Source organism: Leucopleurus acutus (genome assembly GCF_964270905.1).
Source record: "Leucopleurus acutus genome assembly, chromosome: 9".
Classification (NCBI taxonomy): domain Eukaryota; kingdom Metazoa; phylum Chordata; class Mammalia; order Artiodactyla; family Delphinidae; genus Leucopleurus; species Leucopleurus acutus.
The window spans coordinates 18,535,662-18,561,173 of NC_139144.1; the positions used below are offsets into that span (position 1 = coordinate 18,535,662).

The 25,512-nt window shown below is 40.8% G+C and overlaps 1 protein-coding gene across 20 annotated transcripts in view; it reads left to right on the forward strand.

Moving 5' to 3' along the window:
- NRCAM (neuronal cell adhesion molecule) overlaps window positions 1-25,512 on the forward strand; it is a gene marked incomplete at both ends in the record, with an annotated part of 90,331 nt that overhangs the window by 36,076 nt on the left and 28,743 nt on the right. For 11 of the 20 annotated variants that reach the window (XM_082846878.1, XM_082846892.1, XM_082846889.1 and 8 more), the window contains 12 exons: window positions 1,506-1,649; window positions 2,826-2,937; window positions 4,262-4,428; window positions 4,836-4,983; window positions 6,394-6,518; window positions 6,963-6,992; window positions 8,754-8,855; window positions 15,233-15,430; window positions 15,528-15,598; window positions 16,602-16,827; window positions 17,224-17,339; window positions 18,678-18,882. In XM_082846878.1, the coding sequence (XP_082703004.1) occupies window positions 1,506-1,649; window positions 2,826-2,937; window positions 4,262-4,428; window positions 4,836-4,983; window positions 6,394-6,518; window positions 6,963-6,992; window positions 8,754-8,855; window positions 15,233-15,430; window positions 15,528-15,598; window positions 16,602-16,827; window positions 17,224-17,339; window positions 18,678-18,882 (1,644 nt within the window). The remainder of the gene's footprint in view (window positions 1-1,505; window positions 1,650-2,825; window positions 2,938-4,261; window positions 4,429-4,835; window positions 4,984-6,393; window positions 6,519-6,962; window positions 6,993-8,753; window positions 8,856-15,232; window positions 15,431-15,527; window positions 15,599-16,601; window positions 16,828-17,223; window positions 17,340-18,677; window positions 18,883-25,512) is intronic. The other 9 variants (XM_082846896.1, XM_082846879.1, XM_082846894.1 and 6 more) reach the window with 1 other exon arrangement.

The following is a 25,512-nucleotide window of genomic DNA, read 5'->3' on the forward strand; positions in this document are numbered from 1 at the left end:
GACATAAAAAAAAAAAAAAAAAAAGCAATATTGTAACAAATTCAATAAAGACTTTAAAAATAGTCCACATCAAAAAAATCTTTAAAAAAAAAAAGGAAAAAGCGTGTTTAGAATGAAAGTAAAGGCTATTAAGTGGTTCAGGGTGCAAGAGCAGTTTAAAAGGAATGGTGCTGTTATTTATTTTTTTAATTTACTTTATTAAAGTATAGTTGATTTACCATGTTGCGTTAATTTCTGCTGTACAGCAGAGTGATTCAGTTTTACATATATACATTCTTTTTCATATTCTTTTCCATTATGATTTATCACAGGATACTGAATATATGGGTGCTGTTATTTAGATTTGAGTTTGATCAGCATGCCGAGACAGACACCCACTACCCCTTTCAGTGTACTTTTTTTTTTTAATTTATTTTTGGCTGCGTTGGATCTTCATTGCTGCACGCAGGCTTTCTCTAGTTGCAGTGAGCAGGGGCTACTCTTTGTTGTGGTGCGCGGGCTTCTCATTGCGGTGGCCTCTCCTGTTGCCGAGCGCGGGCTCTAGGCGCATGGGCTTCGGTGGTTGTGGCTCGCGGGCTCTAGAGCGCAGGCTCAGTAGTTGTGGCACACGGGCTTAGTCGCTCCGCAGCATGTGGGATCTTCCCGGAACAGGGCTTGAACCCATGTCCCCGCATTGGCAGGCGGATTCCCAACCATGGCGCCACCAGGGAAGTCCTTAGTTTACTTTTAAAGCCATGTAATGTCACAGCCTAAGAGTTAGTGTTCACAAAAAGGAAAATATGTCCAATAGCACAGCACTTCCAAATTGTTGGGCATGCCTTGGACTGAATTCTCATATATTATATTACCAACCTGTTCCATTCTGCTTCAGTAAGGATCAGTCCTGGTCTTAACATTTTTTAAAGTATTTGAGAGATTTAGCTGAAACTGCTGCCTTTAAGGGAAATCTCACATAATTTATTTCTACTTCAGCCTCAGGAATTGTCAAAACAAGAAAATACATACTTTCACATTTGATTATTAGCCCTATACTTGCTTACATATTTATTTATCAATCTGTTTCAATAAGAGACTCTTAAAAGACACAGGTTTGGATGATCTAAAGGATTTCTCTATTTTTGGAGTAGATTTTGCTGTCTTCTCTTGATAATTAATTTGCCTTCTCAAAAATAACCATAATTTCTTCGTGAACAAGGTAATGTTTTTCTGAATTTGTATTGCAGTTTACACCTAACATGTTGCTTTTTTTCCCTGAGGCTCTCAAAATAATATTGAAAAGAATCAATCCATTTAAAACTAAACGGTTATCAAGCATATACCTATGATGATAAGTGGTAACTAAATTATAGGAAGGAAAACTGTGGTTTCTGTTGGGTTGTTGGTCTTCTCTTTCTTACTGCATATACCTAGATCAGTCTTCCACTTCCTGTAAATTAGAGTTCAAGCTTTACATCTTTTAAGCAAAGAGGAATGAATATATACTTTTTATTTTTACACCCAAACAGTTGCCCCTGATGACCCCAGCAGAAAAATAGATGGCGATACCATTATTTTTTCAAACGTTCAAGAAAGATCAAGTGCGGTGTATCAGTGTAATGCCTCTAACGAATATGGATATTTACTGGCAAACGCATTTGTAAATGTCCTGGGTAAGCTCTCCCTTTATTAAAGACATGACAAATTAAATTAATGACCGCTGTTGTTTTTCATTCATTCATCAGAAATACATTAAGCATCTACTAGGCAGTGGCACAGAACTTGGAGCTGTAAGGGATATACAAAGATGGATAAGATACAAACCTTGCCCTAAAGGAAATTACAGTCTGGCCTTAACTTTCTTTCATAACATGGTTTTGACAATGGCAAATTCCTCATTGTAGAGGTAATCAAAGAGGCTGCTCTGTTCATAGACGGTTACATTGTGTCCAACCCCTCAAAAGAAAAACAGCATAGGTCTGCTGTTCCTAACTGAATGTGATTGCTTGTTCCATCCTTAGAAACTGACAAGTTGAATGACAATTTCATGATTCTGATTTTTGAAAGTAAGTTATTAATCATAATGTTTGGCCGTGACCTAAGTCACGATGTACATTTATTTATCAATTCATAACAATATGTTTAGAAAACGGTGACATAAACATATTCTGAAAGGGTTGGGTTTATGTGAACATTGTATTTCTCATATGGGACAAAACTACTAAAATACAAAATTTGTTAAGAATTTATGTGAGAATTGTTTTCATGATGCCGGGGAATTATCTTTCACCTCTGTAAGTGGAGTAGGTTCCCTTTCAAACAAAATTAGGGTCAGGAAGCCAACCAATATGTGATATTTTTTCCTTCATGCTTGAAATGAAGGTCAGTAAATCACAGGAAGAGTTGAGCCGTTAAGACGTTGATGGAGGGACAGGAAGCAGTTTTGATTCTGGTGCTGTTTTGAGTCATCAGCATTCTGCTTTTTTTCTGCCGGCTTGGATGTTCGCCACCACACCCCCACACCCACCTTGGTTATTACCCCAAGGTTCTGATGGGCCGATCATCCAACAAAAATGTATTTGGCCATTATTTTTTGTGCCAGACACTGTGCTGGTTTATGGGGAGGACACAATAAAAAGTCCCATTCCCTGCCTGCAAGGAACTCACAGTGTAGTTGGAGAGATAGATAAAGAAATCAGTTATTAAAATACTGTGCTAAGGGGAGAGATACATTGGCTGTGCCTTAACATGAATTCTAATGGCCTGAAAAAAAAATACAATAAAATACAGGTGGGCCTAAGTGTTTATTTTATTTTAATATTTACTTTACCTTTCCAAAACGTTTTTAGCTGAGCCACCACGAATCCTTACGTCTGCAGACACACTCTATCAAGTCATTGCAAACAGGCCGGCTTTACTAGACTGTGCCTTCTTTGGGTCTCCTCTGCCTACCATCGAGTGGTAAGTAGTGGCCATATCTGTTCGTCATATTTACATTTGCCAAAGCCTTCAAATTTCTCGATATGTGGGGTTTTAGTCAGAGAACAGGAAAAAGGCAGGGCAGAAGCCATCCTATTAATTATTAAATGTGTTCACAAATATTTATTAACGACTCACTCTGTGATAAATACCGTCACATTGATGATCTCTTTGGCAGCACGCTTTGTCCATCCCAGAGGGATATGTAAATGTTTTTGAAAAAAATTAAAGTGGCTGTATTTTGCAGTGCTACGGACATCACCTGGGACATCATGAATGGTGGCTAGAGGGACGGGTTGGGGGACATTCCTTGATAATAAAATATCATTTGGGGCGGACGCAGGGTCCATAAGCTTAAAAAACAGAATTGCTATTACCAGTGTTCCTCTCCCACTGAGTGTCCTGGCTTGGATCCAGCCAAGCGCCCCTGTATCCTTTCACTCCCTCTTCCGACCATCCCTTTTCACGTACCACTCGTGGTACAAGTCCTGCCACCCTCCCAGCTTGCTTTAGCATGAGCTGAAAGAGACGAGGCCAGGGGAGACAGCAGCTCAGAAAGAATGAGTGAAAGAAAATTGGAACATTCATTTATGGGTTGTCTATCAGGTGCCAGACACTATGTGGGGCTCCACTTCCTGGTGTGAGATCAAAGCCAGGTGTAGGATGAAAGCCCAAACACGGATGCTTGTGCAGAAGATTTCCTAGCAAAGGAGACGGATTAACGCTTAGTTTCACACGGCTTTTCATCCATCCTCACTTCTCCCGTCTGACACTAACCTGGAAGCTCAATGTGGACATACTTTACATGCATGCTTTCTTTTTCTCCTTCCCTGAATATTTTCCTATTTATACTCCCAGAAGTACAACCCTTGTAACCTTGAAGTCATAATCTCTTTAGAATTGTAACGTGTAGATGGAGTTACAAAGACATCACAGTAGGGGGGAAAGGTCAAAAAGAGCAGTCTTCACTGTGTCTATTTTATTACTTATTAGACATAAAATAGGTTAATAATGTGTTTATTAAGTTATGAATCTCTTATAATGAAAATTACAAATTAAGTGTTTTGTATTGTCATCCTAATTCTTCAGGCACCATTTATCGCTGAATTCTCCAGTTTGACATCTGTCTTTGCATTAACCCCCCTGATTTACAAGCATGCAATATGCTTGTGCAGCTTCCAGACGTCTCTAACCTTGATACTGTAATGCAGATCGTGTGGTGTGTTGGACCTTGAACAGGGCATTTCATGTCTGACTTCAAATTGTAATATTTTTATTCCTGTTTGTGGTCATTTTCATAATGAAGGTTTAAAGGCGCTAAAGGGAGTGCCCTTCGTGAAGATATCTATGTTTTACATGAAAATGGAACTTTGGAAATTCCTGTGGCCCAGAAGGACAGTACGGGAACTTATACATGTGTTGCAAGGAATAAGTTAGGAATGGCGAAGAATGACATTCACTTAGAGATCAAAGGTGAGGCAGAGGTGACAAACATTTTTTCAGTATTATGAGACTTTGAGCAAATTCTCCAGCTTTTTTTTAAAAAAAATTTACTTTATTGAAGTATAGTTGATTTACATTGTTGTGGTAATTTCTGCTGTACAGCAGAGTGACTCAGTTATACATATATGCATTCTTTTTCATATTCTTTTCCATTATGGTTTATCACAGGTTATAGAGTATAGTTCCCTGTTCTGTACATTAGGACCTTGTTGTTTATCCATTCTATATGTAACAGTTTGCATCTGATAACCCCAAACTCCCAATCCTTCCCTCCCCCACCCTCCTTCCCCCTTGGCAACCACAAGTCTGTTCTCTGTGTCTTGATTCTGTTAAATTCTCCAGCTTTGGCAATGGATAACGGTAACTTTCCATTTCAGATCCAACGAGGATCATTAAACAGCCTGAATATGCAGTTGTGCAAAGAGGGAGCACGGTGTCCTTTGAATGCATAGTGAAGCACGATCACACTTTAATCCCCACCGTCATGTGGCTAAAGGACCACAGGGAGCTGCCCAGTGACGGAAGGTATTTGAAGACAATTTCTTTCCTTTCTCTTCCTTCTCTCTTTAAGCTGCTCTTGAACGAAAGGTTTATTGTACAGTAACTTGATGGTTATGTTTTTAAAGTTTCTGCAGTCTGCTCTCTCTCCAAAGTAGATATACATTTTCTCTTCATGCTATAGAATATTTGGACCTAAAAAGGTATCAAGTTATAGAAATAAGACCCTGACAGTGTTTGTCTGTCTTTGTGTTGGTCTCCTGCGTAATTTAGGATGTGAAAAACCTTTCAGGTCTTGAACAACATCCATTGTTTTCTAACTTGTACGGTGCACTCTCAACAGATGTTTTCGTTCCCATTTTACAAATAAGCAGAAATACGATCTCTTTAATCATCAGAGTGAGCCTGGATCTTCGTCAGTATTTTACAGGACACTAGTTTTTATTTGGATGGGGAGTTTTCATTTTACCTAAAGCGAGTAGAAGGAGGAGAAGAAAAAAAACAGGTAAAAAATTTGAAAGAGCCTGAGCACATTGCATTCCTTTAGCTTGGTATGAAAGAAAGGTCATGCGCATTTTCCAGGTGAGGCTCTCGATTTAACAAAGTACACAGAGTCAAAGACCAGAATTTTAGCTGGTGCAGAGGGGCACAGGCATCACCCCGACGGGAAGGAGTGTTGTCTGCTGGTTTCTGTGGCTTCTTTCAACTGTGCCCAAATGGTGCCCTGTTGCTTGTAAATGGCCCTTAAAAGAACTATGTGGGAATTTGGGATTAACGATACACACTACTGTATATGAAATAAACAACAAGGGCCTACTGTATAGCACAGGGAACTATATATTCAATAGCCAGTAATAACCTATAATGGAAAAGAATCTGAAAAAGAGTACTATATATATATATATATATATATATATATATATATATATATATATATATGTATATGTATATAAAACTGAATCACTTTGCTGTATACCTGAAACATTGTAAATCAACTATAGTTCAATTTTAAAAAAACAATAATTAATATCAAATTATTTTAAAATACACACTTTGTTAGAAATTGAGCCAGATGAGTGGTAGCAGCAGAAGCCTAGGAAAGCCCTCTGTTCAGGGTAACTGGAGCTGCCCCCAGCTCAGCTCTAGATGCCCCTGGTCTTAAGGAAGCTCCTATAACTCCAGAGGCGTGGTTGAAAGCCATCAGACTAAATGACGTGACCTCATTTCTAACCCAAGCTTCTCACTCATTCAAAATGTTTGCCAACTTTACTCATTATCAAAGGGGCATGTATCGTATAGGATTTTAGCTCTAATGTGCTGCAAATCTTTATCATCTTTCCCTTTTACCGAGTTCACAGTTGCTTTCATGCCAGTAAAACCGTCATTGGGTGTGGTGGGATGTCCATTCCAGGCGCTCTGAGCATGTGATAATTACAGGTTCACTGTTGACAAGGACCATTTGGTGGTCGCTGATGTCAATGATGATGATGGTGGGACCTACACATGTGTGGCCAACACAACTCTGGACAACGTTTCGGCCAGTGCTGTGCTCAGCGTTGTCGGTAAGAGCTAGAACACATACAGCACAACTGGCTGCCCTGTTTTAGGTTGAAAGGAAAAATTGTCCGTAGTAACTGTTTGCTTGTTACAGTTTTAGCATTTTATAGGTGAGTTAAATACGCACATCTGTCTTCTTTGAAAGATGCCTTTGAGGCAGTAATTTCAGTATAAATGTACTCTGTAGCAACACTGCAATAAACCGGTGGTTAAGCACATTAGTGATATTTTTATGAGAAAACTGGGGGGAAGTGATCTACCTTTATTTAAAATCGAAGGGGTTTTCCCGCTATGTTGTTACTGCATGTTTATCGATGCTGTGTCTCACAGCTAAGCCTAAGGCTCAGTTTTATAATCTTAATCATGCTCAGTCTTTGTCTTCTTGTGCTATATTATATCTGTCCACTACTAATTTTGATTAAACTCCTTTATATTACTGTCCTTTCTAGCTCCCACTCCAACTCCAGCTCCCATTTACGGTAAACTAATATGAGTCCTTTTCTCTGTTTTCTTTCAAACAATTTCACACGTACAGAAGAAGTCCATTACTTTCTTTTCTCTATCATGTCATTGTGTTTCTTTAAGGAAAAGGGCTCTGTCAGGTGTTCTGCCGTGTTGTCCATTTACTGCTATAAATCATCTCTTCATTATAATTCTGGAACTTTTCACTGAATATATTGCCACTCGCTTCCAAGTATTTCATGTGTTATTGCAAAGTCATTTCATTTGCTAAAAGTCCCTCATTGACAGCATTTCCTTGTAAAGTAGCATAGTGCTTTTTCAAAAGCTATCGTCCATATTTTACAGACTGAAAAAGCAATTTCAAATATCATTCCACAACTTAGGTTTTTCATTTCAATCGATTAAAAGTTGTTGTGGAGCTTCCCTGGTGGAGCAGTGGTTGAGAGTCCGCCTGCCGATGCAGGGGACACGGGTTCCTGCCCCGGTCCGGGAAGATCCCACATTCCACGGAGCGGCTGGGCCCGTGAGCCATGGCCGCTGAGCCTGCGCGTCCAGAGCCTGTGCTCCGCAACGGGAGAGGCCACAACAGTGAGAGGCCCGCGTACAGCAAAAAAAAAAAAAAAAAAATTGTTCTGGAAAACTAAATGTTGTTTGGGGATTCCATTTTCAAGAAATTTACATAGGAAAACAAGGGATGCTTAGTACAACATTTGACCTTTCTATCAAAGAAAACCACCAACCCACTGTGTTCACAGAAGATAAATCACTAAAGAAAGACGAAAAGGAGGACACTTTCACGTCGCATGATTTTTCTGAGTCAGGAAGTTAAATCAATTTTTTTTCCCGAAATCTTTTTAATTAAAGAACCCTCATGTTTATTCAACATATAAATACAAAAATTAATTTTGTGGTGAAAACTCAGCTGGATGTTACATAGTATTATGAATTATGCTGTAGAAGACCTGTCCTTTGTAGACATTTACTGCTTCTTTACTGGTAGGAAAGAAGTGCTTATATTTTTCTATGGCCTCTGGTTCCCCCAAGAACCAGAGTTACTGCCAAGAGCAAGGTCAGGAAAAGACCCAGGGGGAACATTAACTCTCTAGATCTCAGAAGCACCATTAGAAGAGGCAGACATGCTCCTCAGACACCTTCGTCCCAACAGGCATCTGTGCCCTGGTGTCCTCTGAGACTAAACACACCTCCCCGTATGCCTGACCGACTTGTACTGAGCATCTACATAAGGTTGCATGCCGAGGGCTACCTGCATAGCATCAGTTTTAGAATTCCCTTAAAAATACACATATTCTTCAGGTGCCCCCAGATCTGTAATTCAGCATGTTTCGGAAAGAACACTTGCGCCCTCTTTGACTAGTATGCGCATCTGCCTGTGTTTGTTTTTCAGCATCTCCCATTCTCTGTTTCCCATTTATTAGAAATTCAGCTTCCGTATTATTTTTTCTGTTTGTGCTCCTCTATGTTTCTGAGAAGACGCGCACTGAGAGTGCTGGAGAACCACACATGTCCTCCCCTGGCTTTGGTGACAAGGGATTTGGTTTCATTTCAAAGAGAAACAAGCAGAGCTCATTGAGGGGTTCTCTTGGGTGTGCGCGTGTGTTCCCAGCAGCCTCAGCTGTTTTCATTTCCTTTCAGTTGCATGCTCACTGGCCATTATGTGTGCTGTGTCTTTAAAAGTCCCCTCCGGGAATAGTATCCTGAGTGAAGGAGAACCTCCTAAGGTCGGGCGGTTAACTATGATGTGTGTGTTTGGTCTACAGATGTCCCAAATCCTCCCTTTGACTTAGAATTGACGGATCAACTAGACAGGAGTGTTCAGCTGTCATGGACCCCAGGCGATGACAACAATAGCCCTATTTCAAGTATGTGGTGTCATTTGCTTTTTCACTGATAAACTTAATGATTATTTTCAAAGCACTGTATCCCATGTAATTGAACTTCCTTGCAAAAGATATTTGCTGGCATTCTCTGCTTCATTGCTAATAGAATCAAAACAGTTATTTATGTTCTGTTATTCAGCGCTGGAGTTATTCCTGGTTACGACTTCTGGTTTGGGACACTAATTAATTGCTGAAGATGTTAATTAAGCAAATACACTATCATTTTGTGTTTAAGATCCATAAGAATCACTTTCAGTTTCTACCACAGTAGGTAGATGTATTGCAAGTTATTCATTTTGCCCATTAATATAGGAGCAAACAATAGAAGGACCAGTCTAGCTATTAGGAAATTGAGACTTGGTGAGTAAAGTGACTTTTCAAAGCCACAGTTGTTAACAGAACTGGGGGTAGACATCAGGTCTCTTTCTTCCCATTAGCCCTGGCTATAAAGTGGCACAGTCACCAGTGTCACCTCCTCACCTTGATGACATCAGCTTAGAGAATAAAATCAGGTGAGGGGCCATGCTATAAAGGTACTGGAAGAGCTTAGTAAAATTAGACTATAGATAAGCTTATAAGTTTTAAAACCAAAAAGGTACTTAAGAGAGTAGACACAAGTCTGTAATATATTACTACCTTCAGGTGTACACTGCAGGAAGACTAAATTCCTTTCCAGTGATGACCTAAGATACTGCTGAAGTGATGTGCGTATTGATTTGTTGCACCTGCTGGTAAAGCAGACTAGATCCAATGAAATTAAACAAAAGCGTCCTCTCTAGCTTGTGTTCTTTGGTGGTGTTCCTTTCTCAGTGGAGTTTTTGGTCCTTGATCAGAACATGAATTCATTCATGCTGAATCTTCCAGTTCATTCAGTACATTAGCCAGATTTAGCTGGTGAGGATGCTTGGAGACTCTAATTTTTACCCATGTTAAAATGATACCATTAGATTTCAAGGCATTTCTACTCTTTCGTTCGTTCATTCATTCAACAGACATTTATTGAGTACCTATTAGGTACCAGGCATTCTTCTAAAACAAAACAGTCAAAACTCTCTGCCCATATGAAGTTTATATTTTAATTGAGGACACAAATAAGATAAAATTAATACGCGTTACGTTATTGTGTATAATGTCATTATATATATGTATATATGTGTGTGTGTGTATATATATGTGTGTATATATATATATATATATATATATATATATATATATATATACATATACACACACACACACACACACACACACTACTCAGATCTCCTTTTAAGAGAGAACCCACTACAAGGAATGTCAACAACAGGCTCCATCTGCTGCCCCCTCCCTAGTGATCAGCTGTAGCATTCCCATGAGGCCCCTCTCTTCCTGAGCTAGTCCAGGGACTGAGCACAGCGAGGGTCCTAGATTCAGCCATGCCTCCTACAGAACTTCACTCTGGGGCTCCTTGCTGACCTGGCTGAATCTATCTGTATTGGAGTCTGAGGCTTTTTCCACACACACCTCCTTCCCCTCTCCTTTCTCAGACGTCAGACCTGCATTACGGTCTGAAGATCTTCCCTGCCGTCTCCTGCTTTCTGTCTCTTTTATCTTCCATGGACTCTTTCCCAAATAAATCTCCTACACATTTAGTTCTATCTCTGCATCTGCTTCCAAGAGGAATCAAACACATATATATCTATACACATGGTTATGTGTTTGTCCATGTTTAGGCCATGCAAAGAACAAAGCAGGAGAAGGAGAGTAAAGGATATGAGGGTCAGGGGTATAATTACAAACAGGGTGGTCAGGAAAGGCTACCTTAAGCAGGTGACATTCGTATGCAAAACAGTATGGAGTTTCCTTAAAAAAGTGAAAATAGAGTTACCAGATGATCCAGCAATCCCTCCCCTGGGCATATATCCAGGAAAAATGAAAGCTGTAATTCAAAAAGATACATGCATCCCAAAGTTCACAGTGGCGCTGTCTACAATAGCCGAGACACAGCTGCAACCTAAGTGTCCATCAACACATGAATGGATAAAGAAGATGTGGTACATATATACAGTGGAATACTACTCGGCCATAAAAAAGAATGAAATCATGCCATTTGCGGCAACATGGATGAACCTAGAAAGTATCATACTAAGTGAAGATGGAGAAAGACAAATATTATATGATATCCCTTATATGTGGAATCTAATAAATAGTGCAAATGAACTAATTTATATAATAAAAATAGACTCATAGACATAGAAAACAAACTTATGGTTACCAAAGGGGAATGGGGGAGGAATAAGTTAGGAATTTGGGATTAACAGATGTGTACTACCAAACAAGGATTTACTGTATAGCACAGGTAGCTATATTCAATATATTGTAATAAACTATAAAGGAAAAGAATGGGGGAAAAGAATAGAGTTATATACATTTATTTATGTATAACCAAATCACTTTGCTATACGCCTGAAACTAACACAATACTGTGAATCAACTATACTCCAGTTAAAAAAATAATAAATTTTTAAAAAGAAGGTAACATTTGGGTATGTCAATAAAGACATGAGGAGAGAGGTAGTGAACGCACTATGCAGTTAACTGAAGGAAGACCTTTCCAGGGAGAGCAAGAAAAACAGCAAAGCCCCTGAGACAGGAGCATGTCTCTCGGAAGCCACTGTGGCTGGCTGGAGTGAAATGAACAAGAACAAGTGAAGTAGGAGAGAAGGTCAAAGAGGCAAAGAGTTGGTGGGTGGAGTGGGATGTGCACTGTGCAGGGCCTTGTAGGCCCTTGTAGGGGTTGGGAAGGAATTGGAGGGATTTAAGTAGAGCAGCGGTCCCCAGTCTTTTTGGCACCAGGGACTAGCTTCGTGGAAGCGTTTTTCCACGGAGGGCGAGAGGGGGGATGGTTCAGGCGGTAATGTGAGCCATGGTTCGGGCAGTAATGCAAGCGATGGTTCAGGTGGTAATGCAAGCAATGGGGAGCGGCAGATGAAGCTTCACTTGCCCGCCTAACAAGCCTAACAAGCCATGGACCAGTATCGGTCCACAGCCCGGGGGTTGGGGACCCCTGAAGTAGAGGAATGGATCACACTGGCTATTCTATTGAAAATGGTCTAGAGAGGAACAGGAGGGAGAGTGGGGAGACCCGGCAGGACTACAGTTCTGAAACCATGCGTTGAAATACCATACAGAACGTCAGCAAACCTCAGAGGTGCCTCCGGATATTAAGTTTTTGATTTTTAAATTTTGGGTTTTATTTTTTTAATTTAATTTTATTTTTTGGCTGAGTTGGGTCTTCGTTGCTGCGCACAGGCTTTCTCTAGTTGTGGTGAGCAGGGGCTACTCTTCCTTGTGGTGCGCAGGCTTCTCATTGCGGTGGCTTCTCTTGTTACGGAGCACGGGCTCTAGGCATGCAGGCTTCAGTAGTTGTGGAACATGGGCTCAGTAGTTGTGGCTCATGGGCTCTAGAGCGCAGGCTCAGTAGTTGTGGTACACGGGCTTAGTTGCTCCACGGCATGTGGGATCTTCCTGGCCCAGGGCTCAAACCCATGTCCCCTGCATTGGCAGGCGGATTCTTAACCGCTGAGCCACCAGGGAAGCCCCAAAATTTTGGCTTTTAAAAAACACAGTGACATCTCTCAGACACCCCATGAAATACTAGCTGGAGGCAGTTCACAGTTTCAGTATTGATAGTGCTACATCACACTGTGACAGTGTCATATCTCCGCAAAGCCTTTGTGGTGATAAAAAGCAAGTACCATGTGAAAATAAGTGTGAAACAGGAAATGAGGAAGGTGGTGTCAAATCTGTTTACAAGGTTGGACAAGTTATGCGGTGCCCAGTAGATTTTAAGACATAAACACTTATTAGATTATATAGACCTAACTCCTTAATACACAGAGATGTTAGGTATTTCTTTTGACCTAAGGGAGCCATGAAAACAATTACTGAGACACTAAGCACACCATGAACTAAGAAAGTTTGGGAACTTGTGAGCTAGGAGGTTATGCAATAATTCTCACAAGAGATCTTGGTGACCTGGAATAGGCTTATAGGGATGGAGGAGCTGAGAAATGGTAAGCTGAGATTTTGAATATATTTTAAAGGTACAGCCAACAGGTCTATTGAGAGTAAGAGAAGGGGAAAGCCAAGGAGGACTTCAAGGTTTTGACCTGAGTTGTCACTACCAGTTGGGGTGAAGAGCAAAATGAGTCTTGGTCACATCCAATTTGAGATGGTGTACTAGACAAACAAGTGGAATTCTTGAGTAGGCAATTAAGTATCCAAGTCTGCAGTTCTGGGGAGAGATAGGGGCTGAAGATATAAATGTGAAGGTCATCAGTTTATGAAACTGGAGATCACCAGCAAATTAACATAGATTAGAAGGAGGACTCTAAGTGCTGAGCTTCTGAGCATTGCAACACATATTTCTAGTTCATCTTTGTACCTTTAATTCATATCATGGTACATGGCATGTTGTAGGCAATTAATGAATATCTAAATACCTATTTTTTGCATTTCTTTTTTTTTATTGAAGTATAGTTGATTTACAATGTTGTATTAGTTTCAGGTTTACAGCAAAGTGATTCAGTTATACATATATTTTTTGACATTCTTCTTCTTTATAGGTTATTACAAAATATTGAGCATAGTTCCCTCTGCTATACAGTAGGTCCTTGTTGGTTATCTCTTTTATATATAGTAGTGTGTATATGTTAATCCCAAGCTCCTCATTTATCCCTCCCCCTACCTTTCCCCTCTGGTAACCGCAAGTTTGTTTTCTACGTCTGGGGGTCTATTTCGGTGTTTTTTGTTGTTGTTGTTGTTTTGCGGTACGTGGGCCTCTCACTGTTGTGGCCTCTCCCGTTGCGGAGCACAGGCTCTGGACGCACAGGCTCAGCGGCCATGGCTCACGGGCCTAGCCACTCCGCAGCACCGGGGCACGAACCCGTGTCCCCTGCATCGGCAGGCAGACTCAACCACTGCGCCACCAGGGAAGCCCTCTGTTTCTGTTTTGTATATAAGTTCATTTGTATCATTTTCTTTTAGATTCCACTTATATGCAATATCGTATGATATTTGTCTTTCCCTGCCTGGCTTAATTCACTTAATATGATCATCTCTAGTCCATCCATGTTGCTGCAGGTGGCATTATTTCATTCTTTTTATGGCTGAGTAACATTCCATTGTATGTATGTGCAACATCTTTATCCATTCATCTGTCGATGGACATTTAGGTTGCTTCCATATCTTGGCTTATTGTACATAGTGCTGCAGTGAACATTGGGGTGCATACATCGTTTCAAATAAATACTTATTTTTTACAAGGGTAAAACATGTACATACCACAAAATTTTCAGAGAGACAAGAGGGTAGGTATGCACTGGAAAGTAAGTCTTCCTCCCACCCCTGCTTCTCAATTCCTCCGGTGACACCAGTGTTACAGTGTGTATCCTCCAAGAGGTAACACATGTACTTTCAAGTGTATGTGTATGTGTATATGTTATAGTAAATCTTTTTATTTTTATACAACTGTAGTATCCAGCACACACTGGATTATGTTCTAAACCCTACTTGGTTTCACTTAACAATATATTTTAGAAATCATTCTGTTTCAGTACATGTGGAGCAGCCCTATTCATTTTTTACAGCTGCAGAATATTCCATTGTGTGGATGCATCATAATTTATTTAATCAGTGTCCTATTGATGAACATTTAGGTTCATCAGTGTCCTATTGATGAACAATTGTTTGCAATTAGGTTGTTTCAGTTGCAAACAATGCTGCCATGTGGATTCTTTTTCATGTGCCTTCGAACATATTCATGAGCACATTTATTCAAAATAAATTGCTGGAAGCACAATTTCTGAGTCAAAGGGTCTCTGAGTTATCTAAATATCCAAATATTGTTAGATGTTCTAAATTGTCCTCTATAGAAGTTGTACCAGTTTACACTTCCCACAAAGTATGAGAATGATTGTTTCCCTTTGTCATAGTTCGCAAAGTGTGCTAAACATTTGATTTTGCCAGTCTTTTTGCTGGGAGAAGGTATCTCTCTGTATTTCACGTAACATCTCCTGTTATGAAAAAATCAATCATCTTTTCGTATGTTTAAACTTTCCTAGGAATATGTGGGTCACTTCTAAACAATTTTAAGGAGCTAAACTCAGCATGCTAGAGAAAGCATACTCTTATTGGATTTGCTTAAGCGTTGAGGACACTAGGCTTCTGAAATCAAAATATTCTAGTGAATTTTTCTTGAAAGTGAGATAATTCATGTTCAGCTGCTCTTGTTAAGATTGTCCTGTTCGTTATCCTCGCAACCTACCATTGGGTGACTGAATTCATGTCTTGGATTTGTTGTGTGTGTGTGCTGTGGCCAGAATTCATCATTGAATATGAAGATGCAATGCATGAGCCGGGGCTGTGGCATCACCAAACTGAAGTCCCTGGAGCTCAGACCACAGCCCAGCTGAAGCTGTCGCCCTATGTCAACTATTCCTTCCGAGTGATGGCAGTAAACAGCCTGGGAAGGAGCTTGCCCAGCGAGGCATCTGAGCAGTATTTGACTAAAGCTGCAGGTAAAGCACGACTTCTGTGATATGAAATAAAATAGAAGGGTTTTCCACTGTTTGCAAGAGACCAAAGTTTACGAGTATGTGGCTGTTTAACTTCTAGAACCAGATAAAAATCCCACGGCTGTGGAAGGGCTGGGATCAGAGCCGGATAATTTGGTGATTACGTGGAAGGTGAGCTATGTCTGAAATATTCAGCTATATTTTAGAGTGGAAAGAAAAGTTGTTTTTAAATAATACCTGTATTAAAATCCCCTTTCACACATTTTTTGGAATATATACATATATCATATATTTATTAATCGTGTAGTAGGTAAAAGCTTGATCCTTGGAGCCAAAATGAACGGTACAAATCCCAGCTTTGCCACTTAGTAACTGTGTGACTTTAAGACATTTCTTTACCATCTCTACTGTGTATCTGTGTGATGGGAATAACAGTGAACCAACCTCATAAGATTAAAGGCGTCAATGCACTTATAACGCACTTAGAACGGTGCCTATCACATAGAATGCACTCAATAAATTCTAGCTTGTGTTGTCACCATCGTAGAGAACCATCTAGAAGACAGGTACCAGTAGTCAACTTCTTCTACTTTTTTCTTTTTGGCCTGTCTCTATTTTCTGGACTTGGAAAATTAATATATATTTACTTGTGTGATTTTAAAACTTATTTTAGATAGATCCATACATCCATACTTAGATACATACATGTTTGTATGCACTTAGATACATACATGCGTGTAGAAACAGTATAGAATGACAAGCCAATCTCTTTTTTTTTTTTTAAAGAAAGAAGTAGTTCACAATTTCAGTCTCCAAGTAAAATAGACAGTGAGGTGCTGTCACACAACCAGGAACACATAAAGGAAACTATATACCTGGAAAGTTTTATGTCACCTACCCGGGACTGTGGAGCCAGAATCTGAGAGGCGTAGGTGGTTTTTACTACTTCAAGATAGAAATTAACCACCTTTGAAATGTTGATCCCAAACAAGCTGTGGATCTCATCACAGGTGAAAAAAACGGACAAAAGATCCCTGGAGAAAATTGTTCATAGCTTGTACTTTGGTGGCGCAGTGCTCACCGTCTTAAGTCTGGGAATTGAATTTGCCGTTCCAGTAAGAGATGGCACCGCCGATCTGTTTTATAAGCTCTGATGGTCTGGCTTTTCTTGTAGCCCTTGAATGGTTTCGAGTCTAATGGGCCAGGCCTTCAGTACAAAGTTAGCTGGCGCCAGAAGGATGGTGATGATGAATGGACGTCTATGGTTGTGGCAGATGTATCCAAATACATTGTCTCGGGCACCCCGACCTTTGTCCCATACCTGATCAAAGTTCAGGCCCTGAACGACGCGGGCTTTGCTCCAGAGCCAGCTGTGGTCCTGGGACATTCTGGAGAAGACCGTAAGTGCCTGATGCTACTTCATGTCTATTTTTCCCCAGCAAAACAGACTTATCAAAGTGCAAGTCAAGGCCATGTCCAGAGGTGCTGAGATTGGGAGGGAGGATGGGAGGCAGCCATGATTTCGCTCAACATTTCTGCATCTAAACAGCCTGCTACATAGAAAATAGGTTCAGCATGTTAAAAGTTATTACTTTTTAAAAAGATATGTTGTTCTCACAAAGCCAAACGAACAGTGCTCAAAAAAAAAAAAAAAAACCCATCTATTCTCCATCCTTGATAATACAGAGAATCAGGCTGGGGCATGTTTCAAGCCAAAATTAGGAGATGGTGACAGTTTTTGCATGAAACTCAAAATGACATTGATACTTCTACCCCCCTTTCTCATCTTTCCCTAGTCCCAATGGTGGCTCCCGGGAATGTGCACGTAAACGTGGTAAACAGCACCTTAGCCGAGGTGCACTGGGACCCGGTACCTCTGAAAAGTATCCGAGGACACCTGCAGGGCTATCGGGCAAGTGAAAGAGACCTTTCGTGTTCTTTTCTCAGAAACAGTCCGTCGGCCAATGCCAGACGCCCTTTGCTTGGCGGGAGGAGGCCTTGAGAGTTCATCGGGGTGTACTGCCTCAGGAAGCCTACCTCTGAAGCATCCCCGCTAGAGCTGGATCGAAATCTCACTGCACACAAAGGGAGAAAAAAATTCTTTCTCCATTTTTCCCACAGATAGTCTGCATTCTGCCAACTCAACAGTTACCGCATGCACGAAATGGGGGAAACTAATGTTCAAAAAACTAGGATGTAATGAAATGCACCTAGCTTTAAAACCACACTGACTGTGGTTTTAAACGAACAAAACTATGTGTTGAACAAACAAAACTATCCAGAAAACAATGTAGACTTTTGTTTTAAATAGTTTATAGTTCAAGATCATAGAGTTCCAACTCAGTCATTCTTATAAACATCAGTTATCTGTGTTCTTGGGAAGCACAGAAAGACCGATTCATAGTTTTGATTGAGAGGTGGTCGAAGAACTTTCACACCCACCAAGGCAGTCAAGGCTTTGATTGGTCAAACCCTGACCTCTAGAGGTCGGATTTTGCACTGCATCATGTTCAACTTTGGGTTTTTGGTTTTTCTTCCTCCAAGATTGCCAGATTCTGTATTTATGTTGATTTCTCTTGAAGGTGCCTTTAAACTCCTAAGATGACTTTAAGAGGACTTCGTAAACAATAGTTCTGGATTTCTATCCGAAGTTAATCAACACTTTATCTCTTCAAAATCTGTGTCTCCAATTTCATACCAAAAAATAAGTATTTTTAATTAAGTGATGCAGTTTGGCATAGTGAGAAAGCCCTAGACTTGAAGTGGAGGGTCTTCTTACCTCTTGATAGCCCAGGGGCGCTTCTGTACTGTAGGAATAGTAATAATAAAAGCTTCACTGTGGTTTTTAGTATTAAACTAAATGATATATTGTACATGAAGTTGTATTAACTCTGGAAAAGTACCTAAATATTGGGCAGTAATTTTTACCATTAGAATATTTTACACAAGTAAAGGACGCTTAAATCCTTCTGTATGGGTCTCATGCCGTTTCACTTCTTTGGTTTATTTCACTTAGACTTCTCCAACAACATAGCATAACTGAGCTTCATCACAATTTCTTAATTTCCCTCATTACCTATGCCTTCTAATCACTTGCCTCAGAATTGATATCTGTCAGTTGTTCCACTAGTCTAAAGTGTACCAAGGGAACCTTCTGGGAAAAAAAATAATAATAAAACTTTAATTTTGTGAGCATGAGGATTCTGTTGGCTCCGTTGTCCATCCCTGACTTTTACTCTTGCTGTTTCAGATTTACTACTGGAAGGCACAGAGTTCATCAACCAGAAACAGACGCCATATTGAGAAAAAGATCCTCACTTTCCAGGGCAGCAAGACTCATGGCATGTTGCCTGGGCTGGAGCCCTTTAGCCACTACACACTGAATGTCCGCGTGGTCAATGGGAAAGGGGAGGGCCCAGCCAGCCCCGACAGGGTCTTCAATACCCCGGAAGGAGGTAGGGTGGGCGTGTCACTGAGATCCTAGCAGCGTGTGGTGCATCCTGAGAGACTTTGCGTGACCGATGGGCCCCCAAAGAAAGTATATTCTGGAAGCCCAATGTGATTTTCCCACAGATGAACACAGCACACACAGAGCTGACAGAGTGTCAGCTCATCTAGGGCCTGAGGGTGTGGGGAAGGCTTCAGAGGATTCCCTATAACCCCCTTTCACTTCACTTAAAATTTTTCTCCACACTTAATCACACGGTCAAAAACCTTGCTAATTTTTTTTTAATTTTTTAAAATTTTTATACAACTTTTTTTTGTGGCTGAGCTGCATGGCTTGCAGAATCTTAGTTCCCCGACCAGGGATTGAACCTGGGCCCTGACAGTGAAAACACCAAGTCCTAACCATTGAACCACCAGGGAGTTCTCTATTTTTATACAGTTTTTAAATGTTACTTTCCATTTACAGTTATTACAAAATATCGGTTATATTCCCCATGTAGTAAAATACATCCTTGAGCCTGTCTTTTTCTTTTTTACATCTTTATTGGAGTATAATTACTTTACAATGGTGTGCCAGTTTCTGCTTTATAACAAAGTGAATCAGTTATACATATACATATGTTCCCATATCTCTTCCTTCTTGGCGTTTCCCTCTCTCCCGCCCTCCCTATCCCACCCCTCTAGTTTCATTAGGTCTCATTTGTTTATTTTTGTTTTTATTTCCATTTCTCTGGGAGGTGAGTCAAAAACGATCTTGCTGTGTTCTGCCTATGTTCTGCCTATGTTTTCCTCTAAGAGTTTGATAATTTCTGACCTTACATTTAGGTCTTTAATCCATTTTGAGTTTATTTTTGTATATGGTGTTAGGGAGTGATCTAATTTCATACTTTTACATGTGTCCAGTTTTCCCAGCATCACTTATTGAAGAGGCTGTCCTTTCTCCACTCTACATTCCTGCCTCCTTTATCAAAGATAAGGTGACCATATATGTGTGGGTTTATCTCTGGACTTTCTATCCTGTTCCATTGATCTATATTTCTGTTTTTGTGCCAGTACCATACTGTCTTGATTACTGTAGCTTTGTAGTATAGTCTGAAGTCAGAGAGCCTGATTCCTCCAGCTCCGTTTTTCGTTCTCAAGATTGCTTTGGCTATTCAGGGTCTTTTGTGTTTCCATACAACTTGTGAAATTTTTTGTTCTAGTTCTGTGAAAAATGCCATTGGTAGTTTGATAGGGATTGCATTGAATCTGTAGATTGCTTTGGGTAGTAGAGTCCTTTTCACAATGTTGATTCTTCCAATCCAAGAACATGGTATATCTCTCCATCTATTTGTATCATCTTTAATTTCTTTCATCAGTGTCTTATAATTTTCTGCATACAGGTCTTTTGTCTCCTTAGGTAGGTTTATTCCTAGACATTTTATTCTTTTTGTTGCAGTGGTAAATGGAAGTGTTTTCCTGATTTCACTTTCAGATTTTTCATCATTAGTGTATAGGAATGCCAGAGATTTCTGTGCATTAATTTTGTATCCTGCTACCAAATTCATTGATTAGCTCTAGTAGTTTTCTGGTAGCATCTTTAGGATTCTCTATGTATAGTATCATATCATCTGCAAACAGTGACAGCTTTACTTCTTCTTTTCCGATTTGGATTGCTTTTATTTCTTTTTCTTCTCTGATTGCTGTGGCTAAAACTTCCAAAACTATGTTGAATAAGAGTGGTGAGAGTGGGCAACCTTGTCTTGTTCCTGATCTTAGTGGAAATGCTTTCAGTTTTTCACCATTGAGGACGATGTTGGCTGTGGGTTTGTCATATACGGCCTTTATTATGTTGAGGAAAGTCCCCTCTATGCCTACTTTCTGCAGGGTTTTTATCATAAATGGGTGTTGAATTTTGTCAAAAGCTTTCTCTGCATCTATTGAGATGATCATATGGTTTTTCTCCTTCAATTTGTTAATATGGTGTATCACATTGATTGATTTGCATATATTGAAGAATCCTTGCATTCCTGGAATAAACCCCATGATCATGGTGTATGATCCTTTTAATGTGCTGTTGGATTCTGTTTGCTAGTATTTTGTTGAGGATTTTTACATCTATGTTCATCAGTGATATTGGCCTGTAGTTTTCTTTCTTTGTGACATCCTTGTCTGGTTTTGGTATCAGGGTGATGGTGGCCTCGTAGAATGAGTTTGGGAGTGTTCCTCCCTCTGCTGTATTTTGGAGGAGTTTGAGAATGATAGAAGTTAGCTGTTCTCTAAATGTTTGATAGAATTCGCCTGTGAAGCCATCTGGTCCCGGGCTTTTGTCTATTGGAAGATTTTTAATCACAGTTTCAATTTCAGTTCCTGTGATTGGTCTGTTCATATTTTCTATTTCTTCCTGATTCAGTCTTGGCAGGTTGTGCTTTTCTAAGAATTTGTCCATTTCTTCCATGTTGTCCATTTTTTTTGGCATAGAGTTGCTTATAGTAATCTCTCATGATCTTTTGTATTTCTGCAGTGTCAGTTGTTACTTCTCCTTTTTCATTTCTAATTCTATTGATTTGAGTCTTCTCCCTTTTTTTCTTGATGAGTCTGGCTAATGCTTTATCAATTTTGTTTATCTTCTCAAAGAAGCAGCTTTTTGTTTTATTTATCTTTGCTATCATTTCCTTCATTTCTTTTTCATTTATTTCTGATCTGATCTTTATGATTTCTTTCCTTCTGCTAACTTTGAGGTTTTTTCTGTTCTTCATTCTCTAATTGCTTTAGGTGCAAGGTTAGGTTGTTTATTCGAGATGTTTCCTGTTTCGTAAGGTAGGATTGTATTGCTATAAACTTCCCTCCTAGAACTGCTTTTGCTGCATCCCACAGGTTTTGGGTCATCATGTCTCCATTGTCATTTGTTTCTAGGTATTTTTTGATTTCCTCTTTGATTTCTTCAGTGATCTCTTGGTTATTAAGTAGTGTATTGTTTAGCCTCCATGTGTTTGTATTTTTTACAGATCTTTTCCTGTAATTAATATCTAGTCTCATAGTGCTGTGGTCAGAAAAGATACCTGATACAATTTCAGTTTTCTTAAATTTACCAAGGCTTGATTTGTGACCCAAGATATGATCTATCCTGGAGAATGTTTCATGAGCACCTGAGAAAAATGTATATTCTGTTGTTTTTGGATGGAATGTCCTATAAATATCCATTAAGTCCATTTTGTTTAATGTATCATTTAAAGCTTGTGTTTCCTTCTTTATTTTCATTTTGGATGATCTGTCCATTGGTGAAAGTGGGGTGTTAAAGTCCCCTACTATGAATGTGTTACTGTCGATTTCCCCTTTTATGGCTGTTGGTATTTGCCTTATGTATTGAAGTGCTCCTATGTTGGGTGCATAAATATTTACAATTGTTATATCTTCTTGGATCGATCCCTTGATCATTATGTAGTGTCCTTCTTTGTCTCCTGCAAGTCTTTATTTTAAAGTCTATTTTGTCTGATATGAGAATTGCTACTCCAGCTTTCTTTTGGTTTCCATTTTCATGGAATATCTTTTTCCATCCCCTCACTTTCAGTCTGTATGTGTCTCTAGGTCTGAAGTGGGTCTCTTGTAGGCAGCATATAGATGGGTCTCGTTTTTGTATCCATTCAGCCAGTCTGTGTCTTTTGGTGGGAGCATTTAATCCATTTACATTTAAGGTAATTATCGATATGTATGTTCCTATTCCCATTTTCTTAATTGTTTTGGGTTCGTTATTGTAGGTCTTTTCCTTCTCTTGTGTTTCTTGCCTAGAGAAGGTCCTTTAGCATTTGTTGTAAAGCTGGTTTGGTGGTGGTGAACTCTCTCAGCTTTTGCTTGTCTGTAAAGGTTTTAATTTCTCCATCAAATCTGAATGAGATCCTTGCTGGGTAGAGTAATCTTGGTTGTAGGTTTTTCTCCTTCATCACTTTAAGTATGTCCTGCCAGTCCTTTTGGCTTGCAGAGTTTGTGCTGAAAGATCAGCTGTTAACCTTATGGGGATCCCCTTGTGTGTTATTAGTTGTTTTTCCCTTGCTGCTTTTAATATGTTTTCTTTGTATTTAATTTTGACAGTTTGATTAATATGTGTCTTGGCGTATTTCTCCTTGGATTTATCCTGTATGGGACTCTCTGTGCTTCCTGGACTTGATTAACTATTTCCTTTCCCATATTAGGGAAGGTTTCAACTATAGTCTCTTCAAATATTTTCTCAGTCCCTTTCTTTTTCTCTTCTTCTTCTGGGACCCCTCTAATTCGAATGTTGGTGTGTTTAATGTTGTCCCAGGGGTGTCTGAGACTGTCCTCAGTTCCTTTCATTCTTTTTTCTTTACTCTGCTCTGCAGTAGTTATTTCCACTATTTTATCTTCCAGGTCACTTATCTGTTCTTCTGCCTCAGTTATCCTGCTATTGATCCCATCTAGAGTATTTTTAATTTCATTTATTGTGTTGTTCATCGTTGCTTGTTTCATCTTTAGTTCTTCTAGTTCCTTGTTAAATGTTTCTTGCATTTTCTGTATTCTATTTCCAAGATTTTGGATCATCTTTACTATCATTATTCTGAATTCTTTTTCAGGTAGACTGCCTATTTCCTCTTTATTTGTTAGGTCTGGGGGTTTTTATCTTGCTCCTTCATCTGCTGTGTGTTTCTCTGTCTTCTCATTTTGCTTATCTTACTGTGTTTGGGGTCTCCTTTTTGCAGGCTGCAGGTTCATAGTTCCCGTTGTTTTTGGTGTCTGTCCCCAGTGGCTAAAGTTGATTCAATGGGTTGTGTAGGCTTCCTGGTGGAGGGGACTAGTGCCTGTGTTCTGGTGGATGAGGCTGGATCTTGTCTTTCTGGTGGGCAGGTCCAGGTCTGGTGGTGTGTTTTGGGGTGTCTGTGGACTTATTATGATTTTAGGCAGCCTCTCTGCTAATGGGTGGGGTTGTGTTCCTGTCTTGCTAGTTGTTTGGCATAGGGTGTCCAGCACTGTAGCTTGCTGGTTGTTGAGTGAAGCTGGGTGCTGGTGTTGAGATGGAGATCTCTGGGAGATTTTCGCCATTTGATATTACGTGGAGCTGGGAGGTCTCTTGTGGACCAGTGTCCTGAAGTTGGCTCTCCCACCTCAGAGGCACAGCACTGACTCCTGGCTGCAGCACCAAGAGCCTTTCATCCACACGGCTCAGAATAAAAGGGAGAATAAGTAGAAAGAAAGAAAGAGAGAGAGAGAGAGAGAGAGAGGGGAAGGAAGGAAGGAAGGAGGGAAGGAAGGAAGAAAGAAAGAAAAGAAAGAGGAAAGAGGATAAAATAAAGTAAGATAAAATAAAATAAAGTTATTAAAATAAAAAATAGGGCTTCCCTGGTGGCGCAGTGGTTGAGAGTCCACCTGCCGATGCAGGGGACATGGGTTCGCGCCCTGGTCCGGGAAGATCCCACATGTCGCGGGGCGGCTGGGCCCGTGAGCCATGGCCGCTGAGCCTGCGCGTCCGGAGCCTGTGCTCCGCAATGGGACAGACCACAATAGTGAGAAGGCCGCGTACCGCAAAAAATAATAATTATTACTAAGAAAAAACATTTTTTAAGGAAAAAAGAAACGGACGGATAGAACCCTAGGACAAATGGTGAAAGCAAAGCTATACAGACAAAATCTCACAAAGAAGCATACACATACACACAAAAAGAGGAAAAGGGGAAAAAATAATAAATCTTGCTCTCAAAGTCCACCTCCTCAATTTGGGATGATTCGTTGTCTATTCATGTATTCCACAGATGCAGGGTACATCAAGTTGATTGTGGAGCTTTAGTCCCCTGCTTCTGAGGCTGCTGGGAGAGATTTCTATTTCTCTTCTTTGTTCACACAGCTCCCAGGGTTCAGCTTTGGATTTGGCCCTGCCTCCGTGTGTAGGTCGCCGGAGGGCGTCTGTTCTTCACTCAGACAGGACGGGGTTAAAGGAGCCACTGATTTGGGGGCTCTGGCTCACTCAGGTGGGGGGAGGGAGGGGCACGGCGTGCGGGGCAGGCCTGCAGCGGCAGAGGCCAGCGTGACGTTGCACCAGCCTGAGGCGCGCCGTGTGTTCTCCCGGGGAAGTTGTCCCTGGATCCCGGGACCCTGGCGGTGTTGGGCTGCACAGGCTCCCTGGAAGGGGGGTGTGGATAGTGACCTGTGCTCACACACAGGCTTCTTGGTGGCGGCAGCAGCAGCCTTAGCGTCTTATGCTCGTCTCTGGGGTCCGCGCTTTTAGCCACGGCTCGCGCCCGTCTCTGGAGCTCCTTTAAGCAGCGCTCTTGATCCCCACTCCTCGTGCACCAGGAAACAAAGAGGGAAGAAAAAGTCTCTTGCCTCTTCGGCAGGGCCAGACTTTTCCCCGAAGTCCCTCCCGGCTAGCCGCGGCGCACTAATCCCCTGCAGACTGTGTTCCCGCCGCCAACCCCAGTCCTCTCCCTGCGCTCCGACCGAAGCCCGAGCCTCAGCTCCCAGCCCCACCCGCCCGAGCAGACAAGCCTCTCGGGCCGGTGAGTGCCGGTTGGCACCGATCCTCTGTGCGGAAATCTCTCCGCTTTGCCCTCCGCACCCATGTTGCTGTGCTCTCCTCCGTGGCTCCAAAGCTTCCCCACTCCGCCACCCGCAATCTCCATCCGCGAAGGGGCTTCCTGCTGTGTGGAAAC